Source organism: Blennius ocellaris (genome assembly GCF_963422515.1).
Source record: "Blennius ocellaris genome assembly, chromosome: 6".
Classification (NCBI taxonomy): Eukaryota; Metazoa; Chordata; class Actinopteri; order Blenniiformes; family Blenniidae; genus Blennius; species Blennius ocellaris.
In genome coordinates, this window is record NC_137655.1 from 11,879,386 (window position 1) to 11,905,590 (window position 26,205).

Sequence of the window (26,205 nt, forward strand, 5' to 3'; positions counted from 1 at the left end):
AGAGAACAATTTCGAGGGGATGCTTTAAGATAGACATTGAACTTTGAGATAAGCGCCAGGATTACTGAGGGGTTAGGATGGTGGGACATCTCTGAAGCTCTGTGACTGCTGCAGATTAAATCTTCAGTGAAAAACTAAAAAGGAAAATTGCCAAGAAGGTGGAGCCATCAAATTTAAAACCTATGTTCAAACTATAAAGTGAATTCATCAAATAAAGTCTGTGTTTCACAGTCCCCTTGCCTTCTCAAACACACAAATAAATCATAGATCCATAGTTTGCATTCTCAAGATATACCATAGTTAAAGCAATGACTGTCACACAAATACATTCTAATAAGTGTTAATATGTTTTGCTTCATTTTGTCACCTTTGTAAGGTTACACTGTATGTTCTTAAATCCAAAGATTAAATAACTTTAGCTGCAAGCTTAGGTAATTCTTTTGAAGGCTCTTGGCACAGGAGCAACTGGAAAGATAACAATGTCAAATAACAAAGAGTAACTCTCACATGTTGAAGGGCTCACTGTTGAGATGAGAATGAGAAGCTTTGGAAAGTCATCAACCAGACCAAAACAAGATTTCTTCAGGAGAAAAAAGTCTTATAGAATTAGACAAACAGGTGTACAGTTGGGTACAGTATGAAAATAGATAAGATTACAACACACTGAATAATTTTCTAGGTATGGTGTTAGGATGGAGAATACAGGAAACGGAGGGTATCTGCAGGAGATGATCTGCTAGGGCAACTCCTAACAGGAAAATGTTGAACAAAGAAGACGAATCGTGAATCTTGTAAAGGGACTCTAATCAAAAAATGAAAATGCAAAAAACCTGAAAATTAACTTCAGTCAACTTTAGAATAGCCAATCTCTCACGATTTTTAAAGAAATGTAAATAAAAGAACAAGAAATGTTAAGTGCATTACTACACTAAAGGGTTACCAGCCGACTTCGGCTTTTATGAGGAGAAAATCACAGTGAATCAGTTTTCAAAATCATTCAGGATCCAGTTAGAAAATCCCACTGCATAAGCCTTTACCAAGAAAGACATGCAAGGTGACGCTGTTTGAGGCTCAACTATAATGCGAATATGCATTAATGTAATTCAAGCATGTTATATAAAAAGTTGATAGGGGCTGTATGGGTGCACGCATTGAGCACCCATACACGATCAGTCTTTCATAGGACTGGCAAAACTGGAAATATCTGGGACTGCTTTATTATGGGTTTCCTTTATTCAAGTGTTCATTCTTTCTTGAATTTAATTGACTGATCACAATCTATAGTTCAAGGATAGGGCTGTATAATATCAAGTAATAAGATTGGACATGATACAGAACACAATTATCTTGTTAATAGATCGGAAGAAGTCACACCAGGCACTTGGAAGGTTTTGGAATGCATGATATGTTATTGTATAAGATTTATAATGTTAAACTCTTTCTCTTTTTTTCATGTTATATGTACTGATCATCCATTACTATGCTTCTAAGATTGTTCCATTTCCCTCGGCTATCAATTTAGCATGTTGCAATCTCCTACCCATGCCTGCCTGCCTGTCTGTCTTTCTGGTAACAGTATTAGACGTCTTCCCTCCGCCAAGCTATCTGACTCCAGTCTGTAAGGCTTAAACAAGCCTGACTGGAAAGAGTGCGGACCATACGGGATTGTCTGGCCAGCTCGATCAATTAGAAGAGAGAGAGCAGTGGAGAGATAGATAGAGAAAGCATGTGGTGAGGTATGGTTTTCAGCATTCTCAGAATTTGTATAAAATGTTAAGTGCATTTTAGAGAGCTTGCCAGACTAAACATCCATCTGAAATGAAACCATATCCCCCTACCAGGAACCATCTTCTGACCCCAAACACCCCTCCATCAACATCCCCATACAGAAACGAACATCTAGACCGAAGCTAAACAGGAGAGCTGAGAAGCAAACAAGAGGTTTCTGTAGTTGCTTCACTGCTTGTAAAAGAGACAGCGGAGATAAACTGTTTAACTCTGGGTGATGAAAGTCTGCCAAGTGACCCCGTATTTCCTCGACCACAACAGCAGCTCTATTTTACTCATTCAAGAAAAACACAATATAAGAAAACACAACCTTTTGAGGACCTGCAACACATATAGACATTCAAATTAGTAATTTTAAATGTGCTATGTGTACAATGTTCGATATAATTGTGTATTCGGAATGTTAGTTCTTATTTATGCATATTCTCATGCGTTCAGATGGGAATAATCTCAGACTCTGGTGAGGCAGAGTAGTATGAACTGATGAAGCCACTTGGATAAGGGACAAAACATCTTTCAAGACGAGACCGGTTGAGCTGATTCAACTGCTTTGACTTGGTTGGTTCTTGTGTGAATTTTGTTTAAAATCACAAATTTTAATACTATATTTTCCAAACATTTGTATTTCATCTCTTACAATGATTTGCAGTTTTTGAGTATGTTTTGGAAATCTTGGAGACAAACGCTTTAAAAAGTACAGAGACTATGCCAATCACTGAGGACTTGTTAACATGAATCAAGGTGTGAAAGGAAACTTGAAACCTGTGAGCTTGATTTGCTGGTAATATGAATGTGAAAATTTGGTAATATCCAAAATTTACCACTTCTCTTGAAACTGAGTGACAGATACAACAACTGTGAAATGCTTGAACTGATCAAGAACTATATGACCTTTTGAACAAACAGGAACCACGCAGTTTCTGCATGGCAAAGAAGTATAACCTTTACTGATTAGGACAGTGGAAATTATTAGGCTTTTATCACTGAGAGTAAAAAAAAATGCTATTTTAAGGTGTGATACACAAATGTGACAAAAGGATGTTAATGGTAAATATAGGGTAATTCAAAGGGGTTCAGTTCAATTCAAGTAAAAGATTCAGAAACATCTTTTGATTGTTCCTAAGTGATTATACTGTAAAAAACAAGAAATAAGAAAAAGAAAGCAGAAACTAGAATGTGACATATTTCAAAATAATCATTTAAGCTTATCAAACTATTTTAATTATGGAAATAATTTGGCACATTAAGTCATTTTTATGTTATTGGTTACTTTATAACAATGAAACAAAACTGAACAAGCCGAGTAGCCACAGCCAGTTTACTCTCACCCTGACAGTCAAAGGCTTACAGACCTGTTTCCCAATAACTTAAAGCCTCGGGGCAGTCCAATTGTGAAATTTAGCAAAGGGCTTGAGGGCTTGCTGGTTGACATTTTTGACAGTTTGTGCATACTAAACAATTCTGCAGGATTAAAGAGCTTTGAAGGGTAATCCTCATGGCACAAGGTGGGTGATGCTAAAGCTTAATGTTGTTTTTTTATCATAAAAGCCTTATTAGTTAATTCCACTGACGTATTCACTGTATATTTATATATTTAATGTTTTAGTAAGTGCTGGCGATATATTGCTGTAAAATCTTTAACATTCAGATCTATTGCATTTGAGATCCATGCAAAGCTAAGCAGTGGAAGTAAATTACATGTAAGCATTCAACAATTACCAATGACATCATCAGGAAAGCCATGCTTTCGTTTGACTACTGATAATGCATGATCTACTTAAGCTTGTCACTTCGTCGACTCCCCGGAACAAACCCGGGGTAAAATGTCACCTTTGAGCTGATCAATCTCCGTTTGGAAATTTTTTTTTCCATTTGAAAGTGTCACATTAGATTTTCTTCAGTTACTTGTTCAGCAGCTCACGGCATGCCCACATCCAAACAATACAACAGGTGAAGATGCATTTTCTTTTCCACATTGAAATATGATAACGCCTCACGTACTGGGACAACATTCCTGGAGTTATTTACTCTGTGTGTGTGTGTGTGTGTGTGTGTGTGTGTGTGTGTGTGTGTGTGTGTGTGTGTGTGTGTGTGTGTGTGTGTGTGTGTGTGTGTGTGTGTGTGTGTGTGTGTGTGTGTGTGTGTGTGTGTGTGTGTGTGTGTGTGTGTGTGTGTGTGTGTGTGTGTGTGTGTGTGTCTTCCCTTGGTTTTCTATCTGACCACAGAAAGTGTGACAAATGGATGTGTCAGAGCTTGATGGAGCACTGCGATTGCTCTGCTAGGCACAAAGCTATTACAAGACTATATAGACAGCGCCAAAGAAAAATCCTGTTTCAATCAACCACACATAATCTGGGAGACAAAGAAAGATGTTCAACAGTTGATAGAAAGAGCAAGACACTCATCCTACAGTCAAACATTTCCTTCTGCTGCATTTCAACCAGTTTGCTTCTTAAGAAATGTAGGTGTGAATTTGAGTACAATGGTCTGTCAGTGTAGAAAAAAAAATATTTTAATATGTTGTATAGGATATAAATAAGTTGAGTAATACCCTGTAAAGTTGTTTATGTGATGATGAAAATTTAATTAGTCGTTTTTCGGCTTTGTTTCTTTTGTGCTTAGAGAGTGTAGAAAGAAAAGAAAGACTGTCATTTGGTAGGCTTTTGTATACCAAGACAATACTTGCACAAATTCTAGTGTGCTAATATAAGATGAAACAGCAATTTAGAAAGCATTTGCTCAGCCAGATATCTCGCATCACAGTGTGAAGCCTCAACAGAACTATAACAACCTCACTGCTTGCCCCGTTTGGCCTAGTGATTGTCTGACGTGACCAGGCTGTAATGTCTTTTTGAGGCACTGATCATCACTCTGGCACTGCAGTAAATCCAGTGCTGGGGAACAGCAGAGTTGAAGTTGAGGTTGGGAATACTGTGGAAATAAATCATTGTCACTGTAATATACTTTCTGATGCAAGTCAAGCGAAACAGACAGAAGTAAACATCCAACTGGAGATAAGGCACTTCAACTTTGGACAGATTTACTCTAACTGGGTCACCTTGTTGTTCTTTTGGCACACGCATGAAGGTGTATGTGTGTGTATGTGAAGGTGGATGTGTATGTGAATGCAGGGGTGCAACGAGAGTGCGGAGGTGAAAAGAGAGGCAAGGAGAAATGATCAACACCCAAAACTTAGTTTGTGAGTTTCAGAGTGCACATATGGCAGCATCCTTACAACACCTGGTGATCAGGAACTCCGTGTCTACTACTCTAATTTATTTGCTTGAATGTAATCAAAAAATTTAAATATAGCGACCAGTCAGAAAAAAACAACAACAAAAAAACAACTTCATATTGTATAGTATATATAGTTTCATCTTATCACTTAAAATATTGGTAAAATTTGTCTTGTTTTACTGTCTGAAAGATTACTCACAAGTTTAGAGAGTGACTGGTATGCCATTGGTTTGAATCCGAGGATAGGCAGGATTATTAGATAGAGGATGTCATTATCACTACTAAGGTCCCGTTTACAGGGAAACGGTAATTTTTAAGTTTTCGTTTCATAAATATTTCACGTTTACATAGCAACATTTGGAATTTGATGACCATTTCAATTGCAATGGCAGAAATGCACACAATGATGGGGTTTTTTTTATGTACGGCCTCGAGCATGTGCTGTTTGTTTTTGTAATGAAACCACACACACATGCGTGGAAAACAATACATTATAAACATTTAACGATGGCAAATACATGGACATACATATGGACAGACAGCCTGGTTGGATTGTCATTAACACTGACTTTCAACCATAAATCTCCCAAGTCCCAGGAGAAAATAGTCCCGTCACTCTGGAAGCTGCCATGTCTGTAATTGTCTATTGACTTGCGTATTTGCAGAAGAACTATGTTCTATTTACGGGGCACATGTACACTAGCAGCTTTTCAGAAAAACTGTGTTTTCCTCCGTTTATGCGTTGATGGAGTTGGAGCATTTTTTTAAAAATGGACATTGGGAGCCATTTTCAAAAAGTTGCATTTTCAGTGGTTATGGGCCATTGTCGTGTAAAAAGACTCCCATGACGTCACGATAGTTTTGCATTTTCACTTGAAAACATTGTCGTATAAATGGGCCTTAACATCGGTCCCTGAATCTCCAACTACTCATTGTATTTGTATCAAGGCTACATATGAATGGGATTGGTCAACCTAAGTGCTCAAATGAAAATAAATAAATAAAAGTAGACTTTACTTAAGGTGAAACATATAATAACTTTATAAACGTGACTTTTAGCTTTCCTTTATGTGAATATTTTTGTTTCTCAAATGTCCCAATCCTACTTGAGATTTTCTGCTCGTGTGTGCTGAGGCACGACCAAGTGCTGGAAAAGTGTTTTAACCCCATGTCTATATTGCTGCTTGTCTAAAGGTCTATACGAATGTAATGGTTGTTTTTTAGTTTTAACCTTTCGTTGTTCAGCTGTCTCCTCTCTGTTGCTTACTTTCAGGCTATGTATTAGAGTACAACATTTCTGCTTGCATTTGTCAGCTCATCTCATACACATGCCCTACTCAGAGAAATTTTATTCTTTTCCCTTTCTGTGCTTTAGCATCAAAATGCATTGAAGGTGAAGTGGACAGGGAGGTGAGGAGGCTGGACAAAGGAAGGCTGAGTGGAAAAATTCTGGAGACCACGGAGGGGAAGAGGACAAGAGGAAGAAAAAAATGAGATGAAAGGTTATACAAACAAAAATGCCTTGATACAGACAAGGAGGGTCTTATACCACTCTTCAGTCTGTGAAGTGCTCACATAATGAACAATACTGCCGCAGTAAATGTCAAATACCAATTTCCCAAAACAATACTGGCTTCTGCTCTGAAATCCCATCAGGATGTCACATATGAATCATCCACAGCATAATTAAAATTTGATTATTTCTTGAGCAAACATGCAGCTTACAATATCCTACATAAGGTAAGAGCGAGACCACATTTGATTAAATCCAAGTCCATTGTTGTACTTGCTAGTTTTGTGTCCCAAAGAGCACTGAGTGAAGGAAGAGGGAGAATACTGCTTGGCACTCCTGGTTTAATAATGGAAAGCAGCATGAGGAATAAAGCTGCACGTCTACTGGGATGAACACTTGCTTTGACTAACCCAGACTGCAATGCTTGATGTAAGCTTATGTTCTGAACACAATTGTGCATGGGATGATAGCTTTGTTTTCATGTTAACCTATACTTCAGTTACATCAACATGTTGTTGTTTTTTTATCATTTTAAATGACTCACTCCTGGTAAGTCCACTATTTTTTTATATATCATATTAGAAAAAGCCCCTATCACTGAAAAGCTCCAATACAGAGTGCAGATTCCACTGCATGATTTTGAGTCACATTTTACATAATTTAAAATGGAAATGTCACTGATTTCTTTATCAAATAGCTGAGTCAGACATAGCTATCAAACAGGCCAACAATATTCCACAGCGAATAGTGATGATGATGAACCAATTAACAATTTACCAACTGTTTATTTATTTTGAAAAGGGAACAGGGGAACTTTCACCACCCTCCCACTTGCATTATGGGACACAGTAATCAGTACATATGATTGGCATCCTGCACATTTAGCATACATTTTCCTCTAAATGGTAAATGTCCCTTACATAGCACATTTCCTCAGCCACAGCAATCTCAATATCCACTCATTCACAATCACAGCAATGGCAATCAACCTCCAATGAGCAGAATTTGTGGTCCAGTGTCTTGCCAAAGGACACTTTGACACAGATGTGTGCTGGGGAACTGCCAACCTTGCCATTAGAAAACAACCCACTTCACACACTGAGCGGCATGCTTTCCAAACTATGTGCTACATGTTGGCCAAAGAAATAGGTTCTGCTGCAGGTACTCCTCACACAAATATGTGGTTGGAAAACGGGACAGATTTACAGATTTACAAAAATATTTTACCAAAATATTCATTTTGAAAAGGATGTAGAAAAAAGTGGGAGGAATGGCATTCAGCTAATAAATTGTGTAATTTAATTTGCTTCCTCAAACGTTGGCACTCCTTCAGTCGCCATGACTGACAGTGCCCAGTGCTTTAATCATTTCCTTTCCAGTTGATCACAGAGCTTCTTTGATTCTTATTCTCTGTATTAATGTGTTTCATGGAGTTGCTAAAAGTAACGGCAATAAAAATGTGGCTCTCTTTTTTATAGGCGAAACTGATTCATTCAGCAGGTCATGAAAGTGAGCTGTACGATTAATGTATTGAAGACGATCCATTATAAAACTAATGTTGTGGAATCACTTAACAGTTTTTTGGTTTCTTTTTTTAAATACTGCTTAGAAAACGAGTGTGGGACTTTTTTTTATTTTGGCCAAATTCTTGACCTGTGTGTATTTGGGAGCATTTCACAGCTTTTCATTGTTCAGAAGAAGGACATGCGTGTCTGAACTACCTCTCGAAGAGCAACCAGACAATCCGTTTTCTTTTCTCAGTTCCGACGACTCTCTGCATTCATGTATTCAGCTCGGCACTAATAATCTCCTCACTCTTCCCCCTTCTCTGTTTTCCATTTGCATCTATTCTGTCCTTCCCACATGCTCCCTCTCTTCCACTAACTCAACTTCGCTGTATTCCTCACACGGTGAGGGTTAGCCCAAAAAGCTGTCAGGATATGTTCTGCTGTCAGTGAGATGCCGAGTGGGAGCGCATTAGATATTGGCCTCAGCGTGTCCCTGACAAGAAACAAGCCAATTAAGGAATCCCCCAGCACTGCTTAAGCCCGGTTATGGCAGAGGTCCCTGAGACGAACACTGGTGTGCTAAATCATCATACCTTTTTTATATGAGAGCCTCCATGGGGAGAAGTGGAGTGATTCTGGATTATTCCCTTTTTTATTTATTTTTTTCCTACTTGCAGAGCTGCCGGCCATCACTCAGCAGCACGCCATAGAGAAGTTTGTCTGAGCTATGAAGGACACTGACATACAGATTTTCCTCTCTCTTCTTCTCACTGTTGTTCAGGCGGACTCTCAAGGCTAATAGTATTAGGGATGGAGGCAATGCTTTGAGATAAGCCTTGGGTTGCACAGTTGCAATCAATTACTGTGGTTAATTATTGCAATAAAAAAGATTAAGGATTAGGAATGCAGGGAAGTAAAGAGGCTTGAAAGGGTGTACAAGTGTATCCATGAGTGTGGAAGCACTTTAATGTGTAAGTCATTTTACTCATTATACGTTAGATCCAATCATCCCCAACAACCATTTTTCTTTGTCTCCTTTCTCTTCACAATTGTCTTTTCCCCTGCCATCCCCTCCAACATCCTGCAAAGTCAAAATCTAACTCTGATGGCAATCCTCTTTTTCCCCAAAAGACTTTTCCTAAACTGACACACCAATGCTTTTACAGAACTTTGGGCCAATTGTTGTGGGAAAACGATGAAAAAAATCTTTGTAAAAACTTTGTACCGTTTCACATCATGTTGCATTTGGGAAGGAAAATATCTTGCAAAGTCTTCTATTTAGCATTACTTTAACACCCAAACATGTATAAGAGAAGAGATTATTTTATTATTTTTATTATTTTATTATTTCGAGATTATTAAGGATATCCGATTGAATGAAAACAATCAGCACTTGAACTTTGAGCCATCAAAGACAATCTCTGATGGGTTTTATATTTCAAACTGACAAACTCATCCTATCTAACATTATCTTTCTTACGTACTTGACGCCCTCGATGTTCAAGTCCATTTGTTCTTTTCAGCTCAAACTGTAATGAACTAAATGTATTTTACTGTTTTTAATTAACATATTACTAAAATATTACTGTTCATTCTATTCACACACAAAGCACTGAAACACTGCATTAATACCCTTTCAAAGACATATTATGACAGTCTGTCAATCTGAGACTATCTATTACTATCCTCAATATACAGTTTTCATAAAGTCGCAGCAGTGAGCAAACCATCATTGATAAGATCATAAGAATCAAAGTGTAAGGTTTGTAGAACAGTGCGAGTTTGGCTAGGTTGCTTTTTATTAGGTACCTCCTTCTTTCACCTATCCATGGATACATGTGAATAATCCTAGATGAAAAAAACCTCAATCCAACTTTTGGGAAAACGATATCCTGGTATGGCTCATTGGAAACAACATAAGCATGATTCAGTCTAGGGCATGTGGACACCGTCATATATCAAAAAGAGAGACAACTGTCAAATATTGGAGCTGTCACCAGTAGCTGTTGAAAAGATGGAAATAAATGCACTTCAAATTATGGTTTTGTCACAACTTGGTTTTTGCACTACAAAATGTGACTGTGTAAACAGAGTTATAGCCCAAAAACATGAGTGCATACAGACATAAATGTCTCACTCTGAGCTTAAAGCTCGTGTGGAAATGAGGTCAAACAGCTTAATATTTGACTGAGCAGTGTTCCTGCAGCAGTAAAACAATGTGCCAGCTCTCTGCTCCTCACTTACATAACACTGTTTATTTGGCCTCAGTAGATATGACTTCTTGGATCCTTGGGATCCTTGAGAATAGATATAAAAAAAAAAAAAAAAAAAAGGATTACTAACTCCCTTTTGATGATGGACAACTATGATTGTTTGTGTTCGAACATTTTTCTCAGTTAGCATCGTAATTTTAATGAGTAGAAACAAAGGGCAACATTATGCATTCTTAATCCCTTGAAGCTGTTTCTTGTAATTTAATAAATGAGCTGTGGAAATCAACCCCCCCCCCCCCCCCCCAACATGCACACACACACACACACACGCACACACACACACACATCCAAACATGGACACAAGCATGCACCACCACTGGGAAATGACTCATGCATATTTCAGCACGGTGTCTGCCCATTCTGAGCAGAGCTTATTGTGGCTGCATGCAGACGCCAAATCAACCCTCTTCCCCTTCTAGTCTCTCTTTCTCCCGCTTTCTCTCTCATTTACCCTTGTGACACCGTGTTCTTCATCACTATTCAGCATTTCACAACATGTGGAGAGAAACACTGGGAATAGAGACACATCTCTGCCACATGAAAATCTCCCAACATTTGGTCTCCACTGACCCATGTGCCTTTTATATTTTCAAATGCACATATTTATTAAATTATGCAGAAATAAATAAAATTTGCAGAGGCAACATGCTTGAAAAACATAGCAGTGATCAATTTGGGTTCAATATGCACAAATCTAATGAGAATAACCTTTGAGGGTGATTGTGTTTTCTAACCCAGAGGATATAAGAAGATTCAAGTCATTAACAAACATAACAATCCTCCTTGGATGGTTTTCCCTTGCGGGGTGGCTGAAACAGGTCTATTTACTTTCTGAGTAGAAGAGGTATAAAATAATCAAAGGACACCTTGGTACTGGAGGCTTTGCATGACCAACACACATGTTCATGTTTGCAATGAATAAACATCTGTTCACAGCAGTCTAATGCTGCTGTAGATACTTTGGATGTGGACCAACAGGGGGATGCAATCTAGGGATGAGTGGAAACCAACCACAATTAAGTAGCTCAAGTGTCTCAGAGTTTCCCTGTAATTTTGATTTTAATTAAAAGTATTCCCAGACAACTGTGATAATCACACACAAGTGCGGCCATGCGAATATTTTATAGTCAGGCATTGCTGATGAACTCGCAACAGCTACAATTTAAGTGTAACATTTAACCATAACCAGTGCCTCCAGCAAATAAGTAAGAGTGAACATGTAAATGCAAAGTGAAGTGGTGACATTAGTTTATGAGCTCTTTCTGATATTAAGAATTATAACCATATAATTTTTGGAAGGACGTTTGTCCTTCCAAAAATTATATGGTTATAATTCTTAAGAGAAAAATGCACAAGTACAATATCCTCTAGCACCCTATTCAAACAAACTTGGAAGGGGTACATTTTCAGGCATGCCTTTTATATTGTTGTGAATTTAAATTTTGAGGAATAAAACATGCACAAAAAAAAAAAACACAGTTCAAACTATCTGAATAAGTAATATAAAGCCATACAATTAACTTGAATTGGATTTTTTAATACATTTTTATGCATTAAACAAATTTTATAACACAAGTATTTATTTGCATTTAATCCATTCTATTCATAGCCAAGACATACTAGGGGTAGTGAGCTGCTGCAGGACCCTGTCAGCAATGGGATTTGAACCTGTGGACCGCAAAACACAAGCTCCCACACTTCTCTACCCTCTGTTCCACTATTGCTTAAAACCAGCAATTAGTGCAACATTTGCAAGGTAGAAAAATAACACAGTGTTTTTGAAAGTGAAAGCTTTGAACTATCTGTTGAAGCACAATATATTAGAACACCTTTAAGACATTTAAAGGATGACAACTACTGTCTCGGGCTGATGGCAGGAGTACTCACTGTCTTTACTAGTAGTGCCAGTATTTAAAATTCAATTTGTCTATGTATAATGTTTCACTCACTTAATTACTAGCATGTTCTAAATGGTACAATTATGCTAATGTTGCCTGGTTAAAATAAACAATACAGCGCAATCAGACCACCATTAAAACATTTATTCTGTCTGTCAATCTGATTTCTGCCAATCTTGTCAAAAGCAAGACCCCTGCCAGCTATTCTTGTTGCCTATAAAGATATGCCCCAAAAAATAAATTGGATGGAGGTACGATCACTACCTCCATCCAAATCTACTCAATAATGTACTCAGATAGTTGTAGTGGCTCAGGGATTCAATGAGGGTACTTTAAAACCCCCTTTCAGCCAAATTGCTCACAATTTGCATGCAATGAACTCCGACTCGAGCTTCTGAAAGATATCATAATCTCTGATGTCCATCAGGAACAAATCTGTGTGTAAACCCACCAGGGAATGAGTAAAAAGGCATGATCTCGTTTTCACTCCTATACGTGCCTGAAAACCTCACATTTGAAAGTTTGGGGGCTTTTTTTCTGTTGCACTCTCATTGTTGGACAAATTCCCGACATCTTCTAAACCTGCTCACAGGGTCTGAATCCACTGTGAGCTGACATTGGGAAAATGATAACGGTGCACCCTGGACACATCATTACTCCACCAGAGGGCTAACTCAGAGATACACTTGTATACAGCTATAAACAATTAACCTACCTTGTATGTTTTGGGATTGTGGCAGGAACTTATTATATGAAGGAAAACCTAAATGATCAGCGTGAAAACATGTTCACTCAACACAGACAGGCCATCCCACAACTAAACCCAAGTGACTGTTATCTGTTAATGAACTTAATGTAATTTTTTTGATGATCGTTAATCAAATTGTATAAAATAGTTCTGACACCGCAATAGAAAGCCTGCACACCACCACAGTGTACAGCCACTCACCATCTTCTTGTTACAGGAAGTATTTACAAGCGTTTGATAAAAAACTCCTCCATAAATATGCCCCTCTACTTCACCTTCAATTTTATATCATACGACAGCTCTATTCCCAAAAAACCCATCATCAGGTAATCATTCTGGAGCAGTTACTGCATATGAAATTATTTTAAGATGAGCACTGGCCAGGACTGACTGACAGCAGGTTATATCCAGAACTTGGACCACTGTGTGACTCTGATAGGCAGCTACATGGTGTGCTGCTGTATTGGCCTGATACCGGGCTGTGTCTAATATGGTGGAGATTGACTTGCTCTTGCGGGCTGCCAGGTAGTGAGGAGGATTTAAACAATTTTACCTCCCCAGATCTTCACACCTTCCCTCAGGCCCTCTCACCTCGACGCCTTAAATATTAATGGTAAATCGGAGGATAGAGGATGAGTGAGGATGGGGGAGGACTGACAGCTTAATCATGGAGGCAGTAGCCTCCCTCCCTCCTCTTCTTTAACGCTGTGGGCGGCTGTCACCACGACCTACATGATGTAATCACCTCCATAACCCTGATATGGGGCCCAGGAGCCATGCAAGGAGAGATGGAGAGAAAGAGAAGGTTGTAGGGGAGAACTTTGGAGTCCTCCAAGCTTAAGATTATTTAAAGTCAAGATAGCGCAAGGGCTTTTTGTTTTTACCTTCTAATGCAACAATATGCTTAAAATATATGAAAATAACATCTAAATATATATTTACAATTTGAATATTGACCTGCGTTTTAATGTTTGGCACTCTCGCCGAGTTCAGTCAAATAGTTCATTTTCCTCTTACTAAAGTAGGCTTCAGCTTAAATGACAGGTATAGAAATTTAATGGATGGAATGTAAAAATTTTGAATAGATCGAATAATTTGACATCAGTGGAATTAATCACCATCAAGGACATTCAGTATAGAAAAAAAGAAAATTGTGTTGTCAATTCAAGCAAATTGGTGTACCAGCTTTATCAACACAAGGGTCAGAGGAGCCTATCTAGAGCCTAAAACAAGACAGATTGCAGGAATCTTTTCTCTGCTTGATTCAGGCCAGTTCATCACAGGTGAAACATACAAGAGCTACCAATATCATGTATATTATATATATATATATATATATATATATACACACACACATACATACATACATACAGATAAGAATGTCACAAAGACAGGTGTGGTGCATTGAGTGCAGCTGTAAACATGCTTGATTATCTATGTTTGTTTTAAATAAGACAGATATGACTGGATACCTCCCGAGTCGGTACACTGCTCTCTGTCCTGTGTTCGTTAAGATTAGCTTTATATCCATACCACCCTATCCCGGATAAAGCAGATAAGAGATGTATAGATGGAATATAGAAACCACTTCGCTACATGAGTAATGAAACTTCAAGGTATATCTGAAGGTTTGGTTTTCTAATCTGTTGCCCTCATACTTTGTTGTTAATATACAATCAGTCAAGCTCCAATAATTACAAACCTTTGAAAAAAAAAAACATCAGGAGTCGTTAATTGAATATAGTACATTGGATAGTTATTGGGCCAATATCCACACACACACACACACACACACACACACACACACACACACACACACACACACACACACACACACACACACACACACACACACACACACACACACACACACACACACACACACACACACACACACACACACACACACACACACAAAATAAATCAAACCTGAAAGTTCAAAGAAGTTCTGAAAATCTCAAAGTGTCATGAACTGGCATGTGTCAAATTTAATGGAAATAAGACTAAAGCCAGTGGTGGATTTATAATCAGTCCACCTTCAACGCGCACTGCATGAGAATATATTTCAAATCTGAGTGTCAGGGCTTTTTTGACAGTAGAAAGACATGATGCTTTTGATGCAACACGCACGTTTTGATCTAAAGACATTACAGTTTGTTGTCAGCACATCCATATTTTATGATGCCAATATGCCTTCTGTTTGGCACTTGCTACTGTTTTCAAAGTTCTGATTTTCAGACAGACAATAAAGTGCCATGGAGCCAGAAGCACTTACTGCCAGAACAAAATGAGATGATCCCTTCTGGATAGCTGACGGACAAAAATACTGAAAAACGTACTACAGAGGCAGTCATTGCGTGTCTTGTAAGCGAGCACAATGTTTAACAGAGATCTTTCAACTTCTCCTGAGGGTGAAAAACTTTGGGGGTATACGGCAGGAAGACGACACTGAAATTTTTATAAAAAAAAAAAAAAAAAAAAACATTAACAAGTATAAAACGCTGTCAAATAGTAAGCCATGAAGTGATAGGGAATGAAGTGAACAGAAGAATAAAAAATGGGAATACGTGATTGGTGATACCGCTTCATGTCAATGTAACTCATTTCATTAATGAATCAAAAGCCACAGACCTTAACAAAACAATGGAGAGTTAAAACAGAAAGCAATAATCAATTGCAGGGTTGCCTTTCTTACCCCATTTATAGGATATGTCTTCCATCCAAGCTCCCCAAGCACAGATGTCGTATCCAACAGCACAACTAAAATGGGGAAACATTGGGAGAAAATACAACCATTAGCAATCTGACAAGGCAGGGACAGCCCTATTTTCACACTGCAAATTGAAATATCATTCATAAGCATGCTCATCTAGACATTTCTCATATTAACAAAAATGTGTTTCTTGGAGGAATATTTATGAGCATGAGCACATACAGTGGGAGCAACATTTTTGCCACTCGCCATGCAATTTGTGGACTGATGGATTGTGGTCAGATTGCTGTCAACAGTTCATTCCTTCCTCTGCCATCTTCGGCTTTACCTCAATCTAACAACAATATGCTCTTCTGCAGGCCACGACGGAGACTTTGTGTGAGATAAAAACGCTGATCTATTTGTCATCAACCCACTCAGTGCCTTGGAAATATGTGATTCATTGTGCAAAATTTCAATCAAGATGCAGGCTTGGTTCCATGTAAATTAAAGCGTTGGTTTGATATATGGTGACATCTATCTCATTGCGATAAAATCATATCATTCATTTGAGCATAACCTTCAAGTAGTGTTAAAAATAAGTTATTTCAATGTTGAAGAGATTGCTATTCTTGTCAATATTTTGTCTTGCTCTCAAGGACAGTATGTTTAATAATTCAGGAGGAAAGCAGTTCTCCCAGTGCCAAGTGATTTACAGTGAAAAGGAGCAGGTACAACTCCCTGAAATCAGCCTCAGTGTGATGCCACCACAACAACATATGCCTGTGTATCCATTCTTACACAGTACTTTCAAACACTGCCCACACTCGTGATGAGATTAGGCTACAGGCAGTAGACGGACAGATGTCCTGGTAAGTTTTTAAAAGAGGATGAAATATTCGATGGAGCCCCTCCAGTCACCTAGTCAAATGTGCCAAAAACAGAGTGCATTTGACAATACAGACACAGTTTGTCCTAATTAAGTGTGTTGCATCATGAAGTAGGTAGAGAGGGTGGAAAAAAGTGAGAATGGTTGCTGGCAGAAAAGCAACATTAGAATCAAGAGGTATACAGTCATTTAAAACTAACCATGTCTGTCTCGCATGATGAGTCATCATTGCTGAAAGTGACCAATGCAAAATATCTTTTAAACTTTTTTCCTTAAAGATCCATTGGCATACAGCTCTATTGCCTGAATGTAGTTCATCCACCATCGATACTGACACAGATTTCTGACAAATCATAGCGTATTTTCCATTCGAATGAGGACTGAATTTTAAGTGTCAGTCAGTCATGAATGTCCACTCCGAGCTCTCTAAATGGTCCTTGGGGGGCTCATTAAACCAACACACATCACTATCAGTGACATCTTTGCCTGAATAAATCTCCATTAACGTCATTACTCTGGGATAGTTATTACAGCCAAATGTGCATCAAAAGAAACAGTTTCATTGCTATGATATTGTGATTGTGATCATTAGCAAATTACAAAGTGAAATCTGTATATTTGTGCAGCAGTTACAACGAGTGAACACTTTAATCTGTTTCTTTGTCATGAGGCAGAACACATTTAATGGAGCCTGCGAGCAGAAGTTGTCCGAGCATCTGCTCACTATTGCATGTGTGTTATACCTAACTTAAATGCCCTTCAGCTTCCTCTCACCTCAAAGAGAATCTAAATGGTGCACATCCCTGTGACATATTGTAGCATCTGTTTAGTATCAAGCTGAATGGGCACATCGCAGCGCAGCACTGAGGGGAAACCCCACAGGAGAAGTTACATGAGAACTAAGAGTCAATATAAATACTGGCACTAAAATACAGCTGAACACTTTATGAGGAAAGTGACCACATTTGGTCATTTGTGCACTTTTTTCTCATTTCTTCCAAACTAATAATTGTATGATGGTGGCAGTCACACAACACATAATTAAATTGTTACAAATTGTAAATTTCTTGCTTCCAGTCAGTTCGCCTGATTAAATTATTACAATTGAAAATATTAAACAATGAAAAATCATGTTCAAGGAAAGCGTTGTACATATGAAGAGAGAGCAACTTTTTAAACACGCACATAAGGCTTTTAGAAGGGTATAGTACTTTTTTCCACAAAGAAATCATCCAAGAAAGGGTTTTTAGTGGTCCTCAATAACTTGTTGACAATAAAAGGTAGATACAGGTAGGTACATATTAAAGGAAATCAGATATTATATTTGCAAAAAAAACCACCAAAAAAAAAACCTCAGTCATCTGTATCTGGATATCGTATTCGGGATTAAAATAATTTGTTATCATCTGGAAATTGTTTTGAGTTTACGTGTCTAAATTTTCATTTCACATAAGTTGGACTAATTTTTTATTGTGAAAGGTGTTGCATTATGTGACCTCCACAGATGCATTAATGTTGGGAGTCAAATTCTGACCAAGGGTGGTTTTGAATGTCATTTTTGCCAATCTAGTGTTTTTTGATCAGCCTCTGTCAGTTTTCATCTTTATACTTCACACTTCAAAAATCACATGGCGGGCCGGATTAGATCGTCTGGTGGGCCGGTTCTGGCCCCCGGGCCGCATGTTTGACAGCCCTGATTTAAATGAATAGCATATAGAGGAAAGCAAAGGTTGTTCAAACTGCACAAGGATTGTCTCATGCAAAGTAGTAGTTTTTGCTTTACTGCCAGAGGTTTTTCACATTATACAATACATAAATAACAGCCGTTGGGATCCATAGTCAATAAAAAGCATAATCTCTGTCAAGTGCTCCAATTAAAATCTTTTAATTTGAAACATTGGGTCAAGGGAGCTGCTATAACTGTTACACTTATGAAGCGGATAACATTTTAATACACGGGATTTATTTTTAGAAACATGTGTTTTAATGCAAATAAAATTTCATCAAGTTTGATGATTGATGAGTTGCTCTCCAAACAAAACGAGAAATTGCAGACCCATGAACCCCAGACTGTCACTCCTCTGAGTCTCTGGTGCCCCCAGTGGAGGCCCACCACACACTTTGACAAGCACATGTCATTAAACCAGACAAAATGCACAGCAAGACACTGAATATGGAAAACAATAATCAAATACATTTTGGTTTCGTTCACATATGAAGCACCAATAAGTGCTTTTAACATTTATACAAAAGACTGGTAAAAAAGTGTGCATGTCTCAATCTAAATGAGCATTTCATATAAAAAGCCATTCTCCATAGCACAAATGATTTCACTCACTTTCGATCGCATTGGATATTTCTCATTACAGATATCAGCATTGCCATTCCACATTCTATATATATTTAACTTTTGTTGGAACTTGTCACAAAATAGATATCTTCAATTACAGTTTTGACAAGAAAATTATGTACACAATTGTCATAATCAAACAAGAGTCATCAAATGACAAATTACTATAGACACGATGGCATTCAATATGCTGCTAGTTTCTTCACAAGGAAATAAAAGTAAACAAAGAAAATTACATTTGCAACAAGATGGTAAAATAGTTAACAACAGAGATTACAGAAGGGGGCACTTTATGGTGGTGTCAGATTTTCAGACGATCCCATTATTAAAGCGCAAAGTACATCTAATAACATACTTTATGATTAAGGATGAGAAAATTATCTTTCTCCAACAGCAAAAGTAAAGTGCTTCATGACTCCTGTTGTGCTGAAGACATATGAGATTAAGTGCAGAAAATGGACATTGATTTATATAGAAATGCAGCGGATTATCTATTGATTGACCATCCTGTCCAGCGCAGCACAGAGAGACTTCATGCTGATCCTTTCATCTTCCAGTCCCATCCTCTCTGCACTGCTAGCTTAGTTTAATATTTCCTCTATTGGCTGGTTTTGGATGCACTCCAGAATCGCTGTATGCCTTTCTCTGCCTACCAGTGCCGGGTCTGTGCCATGGCCGAGTCAGTGCCAGGCTGGGGGGACGAGCTGGCACTGCCATCGGTGTTAATGGACGCCATTAGGCTACTGTGGGTAGGTGAGCAGCGCTGCTCCTGGAGATTGGCCTAATTGCTGAGAGTTGGCTGTGCAGCTCTCCGCAGCGAGCTAATTCACACCTCGCCTCACCATATATAAAGAACAGCTGATGTACATTACTGTGGGAGGCAGAGTCAACGGATTCAGCTGATAATGCTGCACTGATGGCTGGAAAATACATAAGTGTTCCCACAATGAAACACACCGGACAAAATGGTTGAAGCTCAATAGAAGCGTTTTAAAGGTCCACCTGATTCTCTTCGTGAACTCTACAGCAAAATAAGGTGCAGCATTGAGATTGTATGTTTAGAGGCAGAAAAGAAATGCTTGAAAATGAAACACCTCTGCTGCCAGTGTTTTCAGCTGACAATCTAACAGTTACAGGTGTGAACCTACGAAAGCAGCAGCGCTTGGGGAAGAAACCTTAAATTTAAAGGGTTTGCTTTGTGTTACAGCAACCTGCTACATACACTGTCGCTTTAGCTTTTTATTTCTTCCAAACCACAATAATAAATGGACGGTTTATGAGAAAAAAATATAGTGACATTGTCAGATGATGGCAGTGGAATGGATCTGTGCTCGCACTTGTAGTTGACACATGGCTTTGTATCTCGTGAACATGCTTTCCAGTGTACATACAAAAAAACAATCCTGCATGCAGTTTTTCTATCAAGACCATCTATCCTTGCTTTGTGTTTCTCACCAACTCGGAACCATTCTGTATAGAGTTATCTTCCAGCAAGGCACCCACAGACCCTGCCTGAAGCTGAGGGTCCTTTGGGACTTCCACTGGTGAGATATAAATAGAACATGAGCTGGCCAACTCATAAATATATGGAGCTCCAGTAGAATGATGACATCTCTTGTCTGGCCCACAGCTTTCACAGGCCACGCAAACACCCCAAAATAGCTGCAGCTCCAACAACACGCCCAAAACCGCCTGTTCGAGTGTTACTTCATGTAAATTACAAGTGGGAGCAGTGTGGGGATTCAGTAATACTGGCTGTTGACAAGTATGAACATCACCGACTGTAAATACAAAGCAACAAAAATGATACATTTTTGTGAGGATTAAGGAACCATCAATTAATTAAATGACTTGACAAAAGCTGCAGTGAATTCATTGGAATATAAGCAGCATTGTGATATTTGTGAAAAGTGTGACTATAAATGCGTCAGAGAAGTGGATTCTTAGTGACTCAAAGGGTATCTGCTATGCTAAATGAATGGTCACAAATAAGGATTATGTTTTGTAGTTCAAAAAACAAAGAATAATTCCACCTTTCCAAATTATTGCTAAAACTCAGTCTTAATTTGTAAAAATCCCATATAATCATTCTGGTCAAAAAAAAAAAAAAAAAGTATAATCCTACTCTCAAAGGGCATAAAAGAACGCTTGATTAGCATTAACTTGTGACAGTTGGCGCCACCAGTTGTTTTTTTTGTTTTTTTTCACGGTTGTCATTTCGTAGTGTAAACAAAGTGCAAGGTGCTCCACAGATGACGAGATGATTTGGTGTGAAATGGAAAACTATCCATAACAGAAGCAACCTGACAAGCATGACAGCCACTTCTCTGCACTTCACCAACATCAAACACTCGACACCGTAATAAATGGCTGCAGTGCAAATCTCTGAATGTGGTTGATTAGATCTGATAATAACTAAGCGTGTTTGAACGGCAGATTAGCAGAGGGAATTAATGCCAGTAGGTTCAAGCTAGGTCGGATGTGAAGCTGCACTGTTGGCCGCGTTCAGTCAGTTCAACGAGTATTGCCACAACAGGCATTTTCTAGCTATTATTCAATCCACAAGAGTGCGCTGACATCAGTGATTAGGGTCTGCCTGCAGAGCTCTATGGCACTGTGGAATAAGATAAGCATCAGATTACCTTGCTCATGGAGAAAAGCACAATCTGAGATTGTGCAAACCATTTAGCTTTCTGCTTTTATATCTTATTTAGTTTGGCCTTCAAAATATTCATAACATACTGTAATTATGTTATGTTTATGGCAGAGTCAATTTTCAATCTAAAAGGTTAATCACAAACAATACAAGCACATACAGATTTAGTTAACTGCCTGGGATATTTACTGCTACCAGAACAATCCATTGAATAACAAGGCTTTTTCATGTTAACTATTCAATGTCGACAAGCTATTTACTCTCAAAATCGTGTTCAAAGCCAGTTTTCACAAACAAAGACTAGAGCACCACTAACAAATTACAGCAGGACTTCTGGAAGAGGCTTGATGTCACAATACTGCAGACAAATAAGACCTCTTCCAACTCAAATGTCAGTCCAGCGCAGACAGAAACTTTTCACTTTCAGCAGAAAACCTTGAAAACAGTCTTCCAGTGTCAAGCTGAGCATGGATCGATCTGCAGCGAAGGTCAAACCAAATCCTAAGGAAAGTAAGTCTGACCACAGCAGATTTAAACATTCAACAGCATTCACTGAGTTACATTTGCTCGATAATTCATGACTGGGAAAGAGAGTTATTTTCATCAGGGATAAAATATGAAGTGCCGTGCACCAGGTGGGCATAATTCTCACACAGAGTACGAGTCAACGATCACACAGGAATACTTCCGAGGAGGCCAAGCCCCGACAAAATTAACAGTCTGCCGCCTGGAGCCATTTCAATCTCTCTGGAGAACTTTGTGGCAAGACCCTTTATTACAAATAGCGGCATGTTCTCCACTTAATACTCACATGGAGCACAATTAAATATCTTACAGGGATAAATCTACAGGCAACAGACAAACATTTCTCTACTTGTACTAATCTCCCGAGTGGACATCGTATTGGCTGCCTTAAACAGACCTAATATGAAATGAATTTGAGTCAACGCATTAGTTCGCCAGCATAATAACTACTCTCCCCTAAATGTTACACGAACACAGAGGCTTTGGATTCAAAGGTGCAGTGTTAACATTTTTTGTGCCTGCTCAGGATTTGCTAGCGGATTGATTTTCCTTAACAACAAGCCACCGTTGAATATCTCCTCCATCTGATAATAGTGAGATCAGTGAAGTGCGGGAGTCGCATGAGAAAAGCTTGAATCCACCTTCAATAGAAATCAATGCAAACAGCAAAAAACTAATTTGTTAGTTGTTCATGAAAAGGAGTTGAAGTACCTAAATACAAATGCTCACATTATTGTAATCAAGCAATAATGATTATAAGCATGCAATGGTTAAGTGCAATCTGCAGTCATAAGTCAAGCGTCAAATTTAAATTCTTATTTTAACCTGCAATTGTGTTGCCAATAAGGTTCTTTATTTACCAGATAAAGTTATTTGCAATAATTTACTGGACAAACTACAACAAAGTGATCTCAATTATTGACTTTTTATCTAAGAAATGGACATTGAAAACATTTTCTACCAGTACACCGAGTCAAAAGGATGCTCTTAATAATGCAGTAAGCATTAAACTGTTAAGGACTAAAACTCAGTACTTTTTTTCAATGAGTGTTTTATAATTGCTTGGAGCCATTTTGTATAATGTCCCAATAAAACTTTCACTTGTAATAAACATGTTTACTTCTATAATACTTGTTCCACCTCTGATAATTGCGGGGGTGAACAGTGAGTTTTCTACAAAGGTGCAGCGATGTTTGAGATGCCTTTGACCAGAAAAAAAAAAAAAAACGGTTTTATTTGACTCATCCGTTTGTCTTTCTTTTTGTTTTAATCCATCAGTGTGAAACAGAGTCATCATCTCCCACTATTCTCAGCATCGGCAGTCTTCGACTGAGGAGAATTCTTTGAGGAATATACGAATCAGTGTCACAAATGAGATTTGGGAAAGTTAGACTGCCAGCTTCACAGATCAGCCGAGTAGAGGGGGAAATTAATAAAAGTGAAGATAATGGGAGAGATGTTTAGATGGGGAAAACGGGTTTACTCACTTGGCAGTGAGCGAAGATAGCGTTATTAATAACTGTCTGCCGTCCCAGCTGGGTTTCTGTATGTTGCTGTGAGAGGCATCCCAGGAAGCAAGAAGGTGATTGTTCTTTATTGTTCTCTCAACAGCTGACATCCCAGCCAATTTTGTCCATGAAATCCCCAATCTTTGAAGTTCTGCTTGTCTCTGCTCAAAAGCACTGATCTACACCCCCTCTGTGTAATGTTATTGAGTTTTGTCCACGGACCACCACTCTAACATGGTGTGTATTGTAACAAACTAAAGAAAGTTTCTTCTTTATGGTCATGGGGTGACTGAATTACTGAAACAGGGTGCTACTATAATAATGAAAGCCACAGTCATCGACTATTCAAGCTGCATAAAAGAATTAAAGCTGTGAGCTGCAATCCACAGCAAGAATCCAATCATAATTTTAAAATCATGAAGACAACAAAGTGAGATGTCGCCACATCTAATGAGGCACTTTTCTTTCTCATCGGGTTTTTTTTTTTTCCTCCTCCATACTGAGCTGCTCTGTGGTGGACAACAACTGCAATTGAGCCACTGAGGTCCCAGACCAGTCAATATGAAAGACTAAAAGTACAGTAGAAAGCAGGCATCTGTTCAATCATTCAATCTGTGGCAGAGAAAAACACACAGCGAGCCTGTAATGTAGCAGCTGTCCGGGAGAACAGGGAGCAGCATCGCTCCTTATTGAACAGAGAGAACAATAAAATATAACCTGGGGGGTAGATCCCGCTGCTCTCACGCGCAATCAATAAAACTATTTTAAACCTCACCGATACAGCAACTGTGTGTGTGTGTGTGTGTGTGTGTGTGTGTGTGTGTGTGTGTGTGTGTGTGTGTGTGTGTGTGTGTGTGTGTGTGTGTGTGTGTGTGTGTGTGTGTGAAAGAACCCACACTCCTCCTCACAGAAGCCAGCGACAGACCCTGTCACCGTGCACTCAGTCGTGGAGCTTAACAAAGGGCATGTGGACCGCGTGCGCAGACATAAAGAGGGGCGCATGCAGGGTCGTTTCCCTGTGATCACTCATTCCCACGCGGTGTTTCGGGGCCCATCCACTCACAGTCTCTGCTAATCTGCACTGAACACACGTGCACACGCTGTCACTGATTTAATTCATCTGTTGCAGCGCAGGATCTTTTTTTTTTTCTTCACAATGCTTCTCAAGTAACACTGCCCTGCATGTTTTAGATGCCTCCCTGGCCACAAACACACCTGCTGGCTTAATCAAGCCTCAACCGAGTTTGACTGCCACTCATTAATATGAATCAGGTGTGCTGGAGCAGGGAAACATATACATGCTGGACTTCAGGTTCAGGATATGTGACACGAAGGCTTTCGTTTGTCACCCGTCAAGACCGCAGTATTAATTGAATAAACTTTACTTCTCAGCCTGAGCGATGTCATAGTGCGCTTTTGTGAAAACAGTGCTTGGTATGAGATTATCAAAGGCGAGTAATCGCGTGGAATCACATTTGTAAACGGGGAGGTTGAGTTAAAATAGTTAAGTAGCTTTTATAAAAAATCTTAACATTTAAGTCATTTTGAAAATAATAATGAAAACAATACGGGGAATTGGAGCGTGTCACAAACTTATTACCGTTTTTTTTGGTTTGTTTGTTTTTTGGGATGTAGGATGTATATATCCTATGTTTATGTGCAGTCACACACTGATTTCAATACAGTGCCGTACACTAAATGAGAAATGAAGAGAAAGTTGAAAAGCACAAGTTAAACGGAGTGCATACAGGGAGAGAAGAAACAGAATAAAAGCGACACAAAGTCAGGTGTGAGTGGATGTCGGTTCCTGCCGGGGTCTTACCTTGGTTGCAGAGGCTGAGCCGAGTGAGGACAATTCCCAGAAAGAGTGAGAGGAGGACAAATCTGTTTCCGAAACTCATGTCTGCTGCAACATCTACCACCACTTGATCTGGATACTTCTTCCCGAGAAGAGATAAATAAACTGTAATACAGAACGCGTCTGGATTCCTCCAGAAATTCCGATCCAAAGGTTTGGTTCTGGTGTTTTGTTTTGTTTTTAGAATTGATCCCGCTCGAAGAGAGCTGCCGTATGACGGTCCATCCTTTCACCTGCTGAGAAGCAGCCCCGTCACGGACTGGAGAGATTTCGGAGAAAGTCACAGAAAATGTACAGAGAAATTCAATTTTCACAAAAGGCGAGAAACGCTTAGCTCCCAACAACTTTGCAAAAACGTCCACGGACTTCAGCAGCCGTTGCTGCGCGCCTTCACAGACTTATAGAAACAGCGACGTGGAGCGTCCTCGAAGCGCACGGAGTCGTGACGGAAGGACCGGACCGGAGGAGGAGGACGGTGGAGGACCACAGTGTGCCGCCGCTTTCTGCCGGCTCCCTGTCTGCTGCTACCAGACGGGCACGGTGACTGGGGGAATGAACGGGATGCGGCGGGAGAGCAACTGAAGCGGCTCTATGGCTGGAGACTGTGCGCATCTGTGTGCAGGATGCTCAGCACTAGAGGGGGTTAGCTGACAAGGTAATGGCGCGCGCGCGCGTCTGTGTGTGTGCGCCTATATGGTTCAAATGCCAGCTTTTTTTTTTCTTGCCATTTTCCACACCGGGACGTTTTAGATCACTGATTGT

At 39.1% G+C, this 26,205-nt stretch overlaps 1 protein-coding gene across 1 annotated transcript in view; it reads right to left on the reverse strand.

Annotated features, from left to right (window-relative positions):
• Nucleotides 1-25,486, reverse strand: part of LOC308131207 (ephrin type-A receptor 6-like) — a gene marked incomplete at both ends in the record, with an annotated part of 170,750 nt that extends 145,264 nt beyond the window's left edge. The window contains 2 exons of the mRNA XM_080497845.1: nt 15,661-15,725; nt 25,408-25,486. Of these exons, the coding sequence (XP_080353971.1) occupies nt 15,661-15,725; nt 25,408-25,486 (144 nt within the window). The remainder of the gene's footprint in view (nt 1-15,660; nt 15,726-25,407) is intronic.
• Nucleotides 25,487-26,205: the final 719 nt, after the last annotated feature.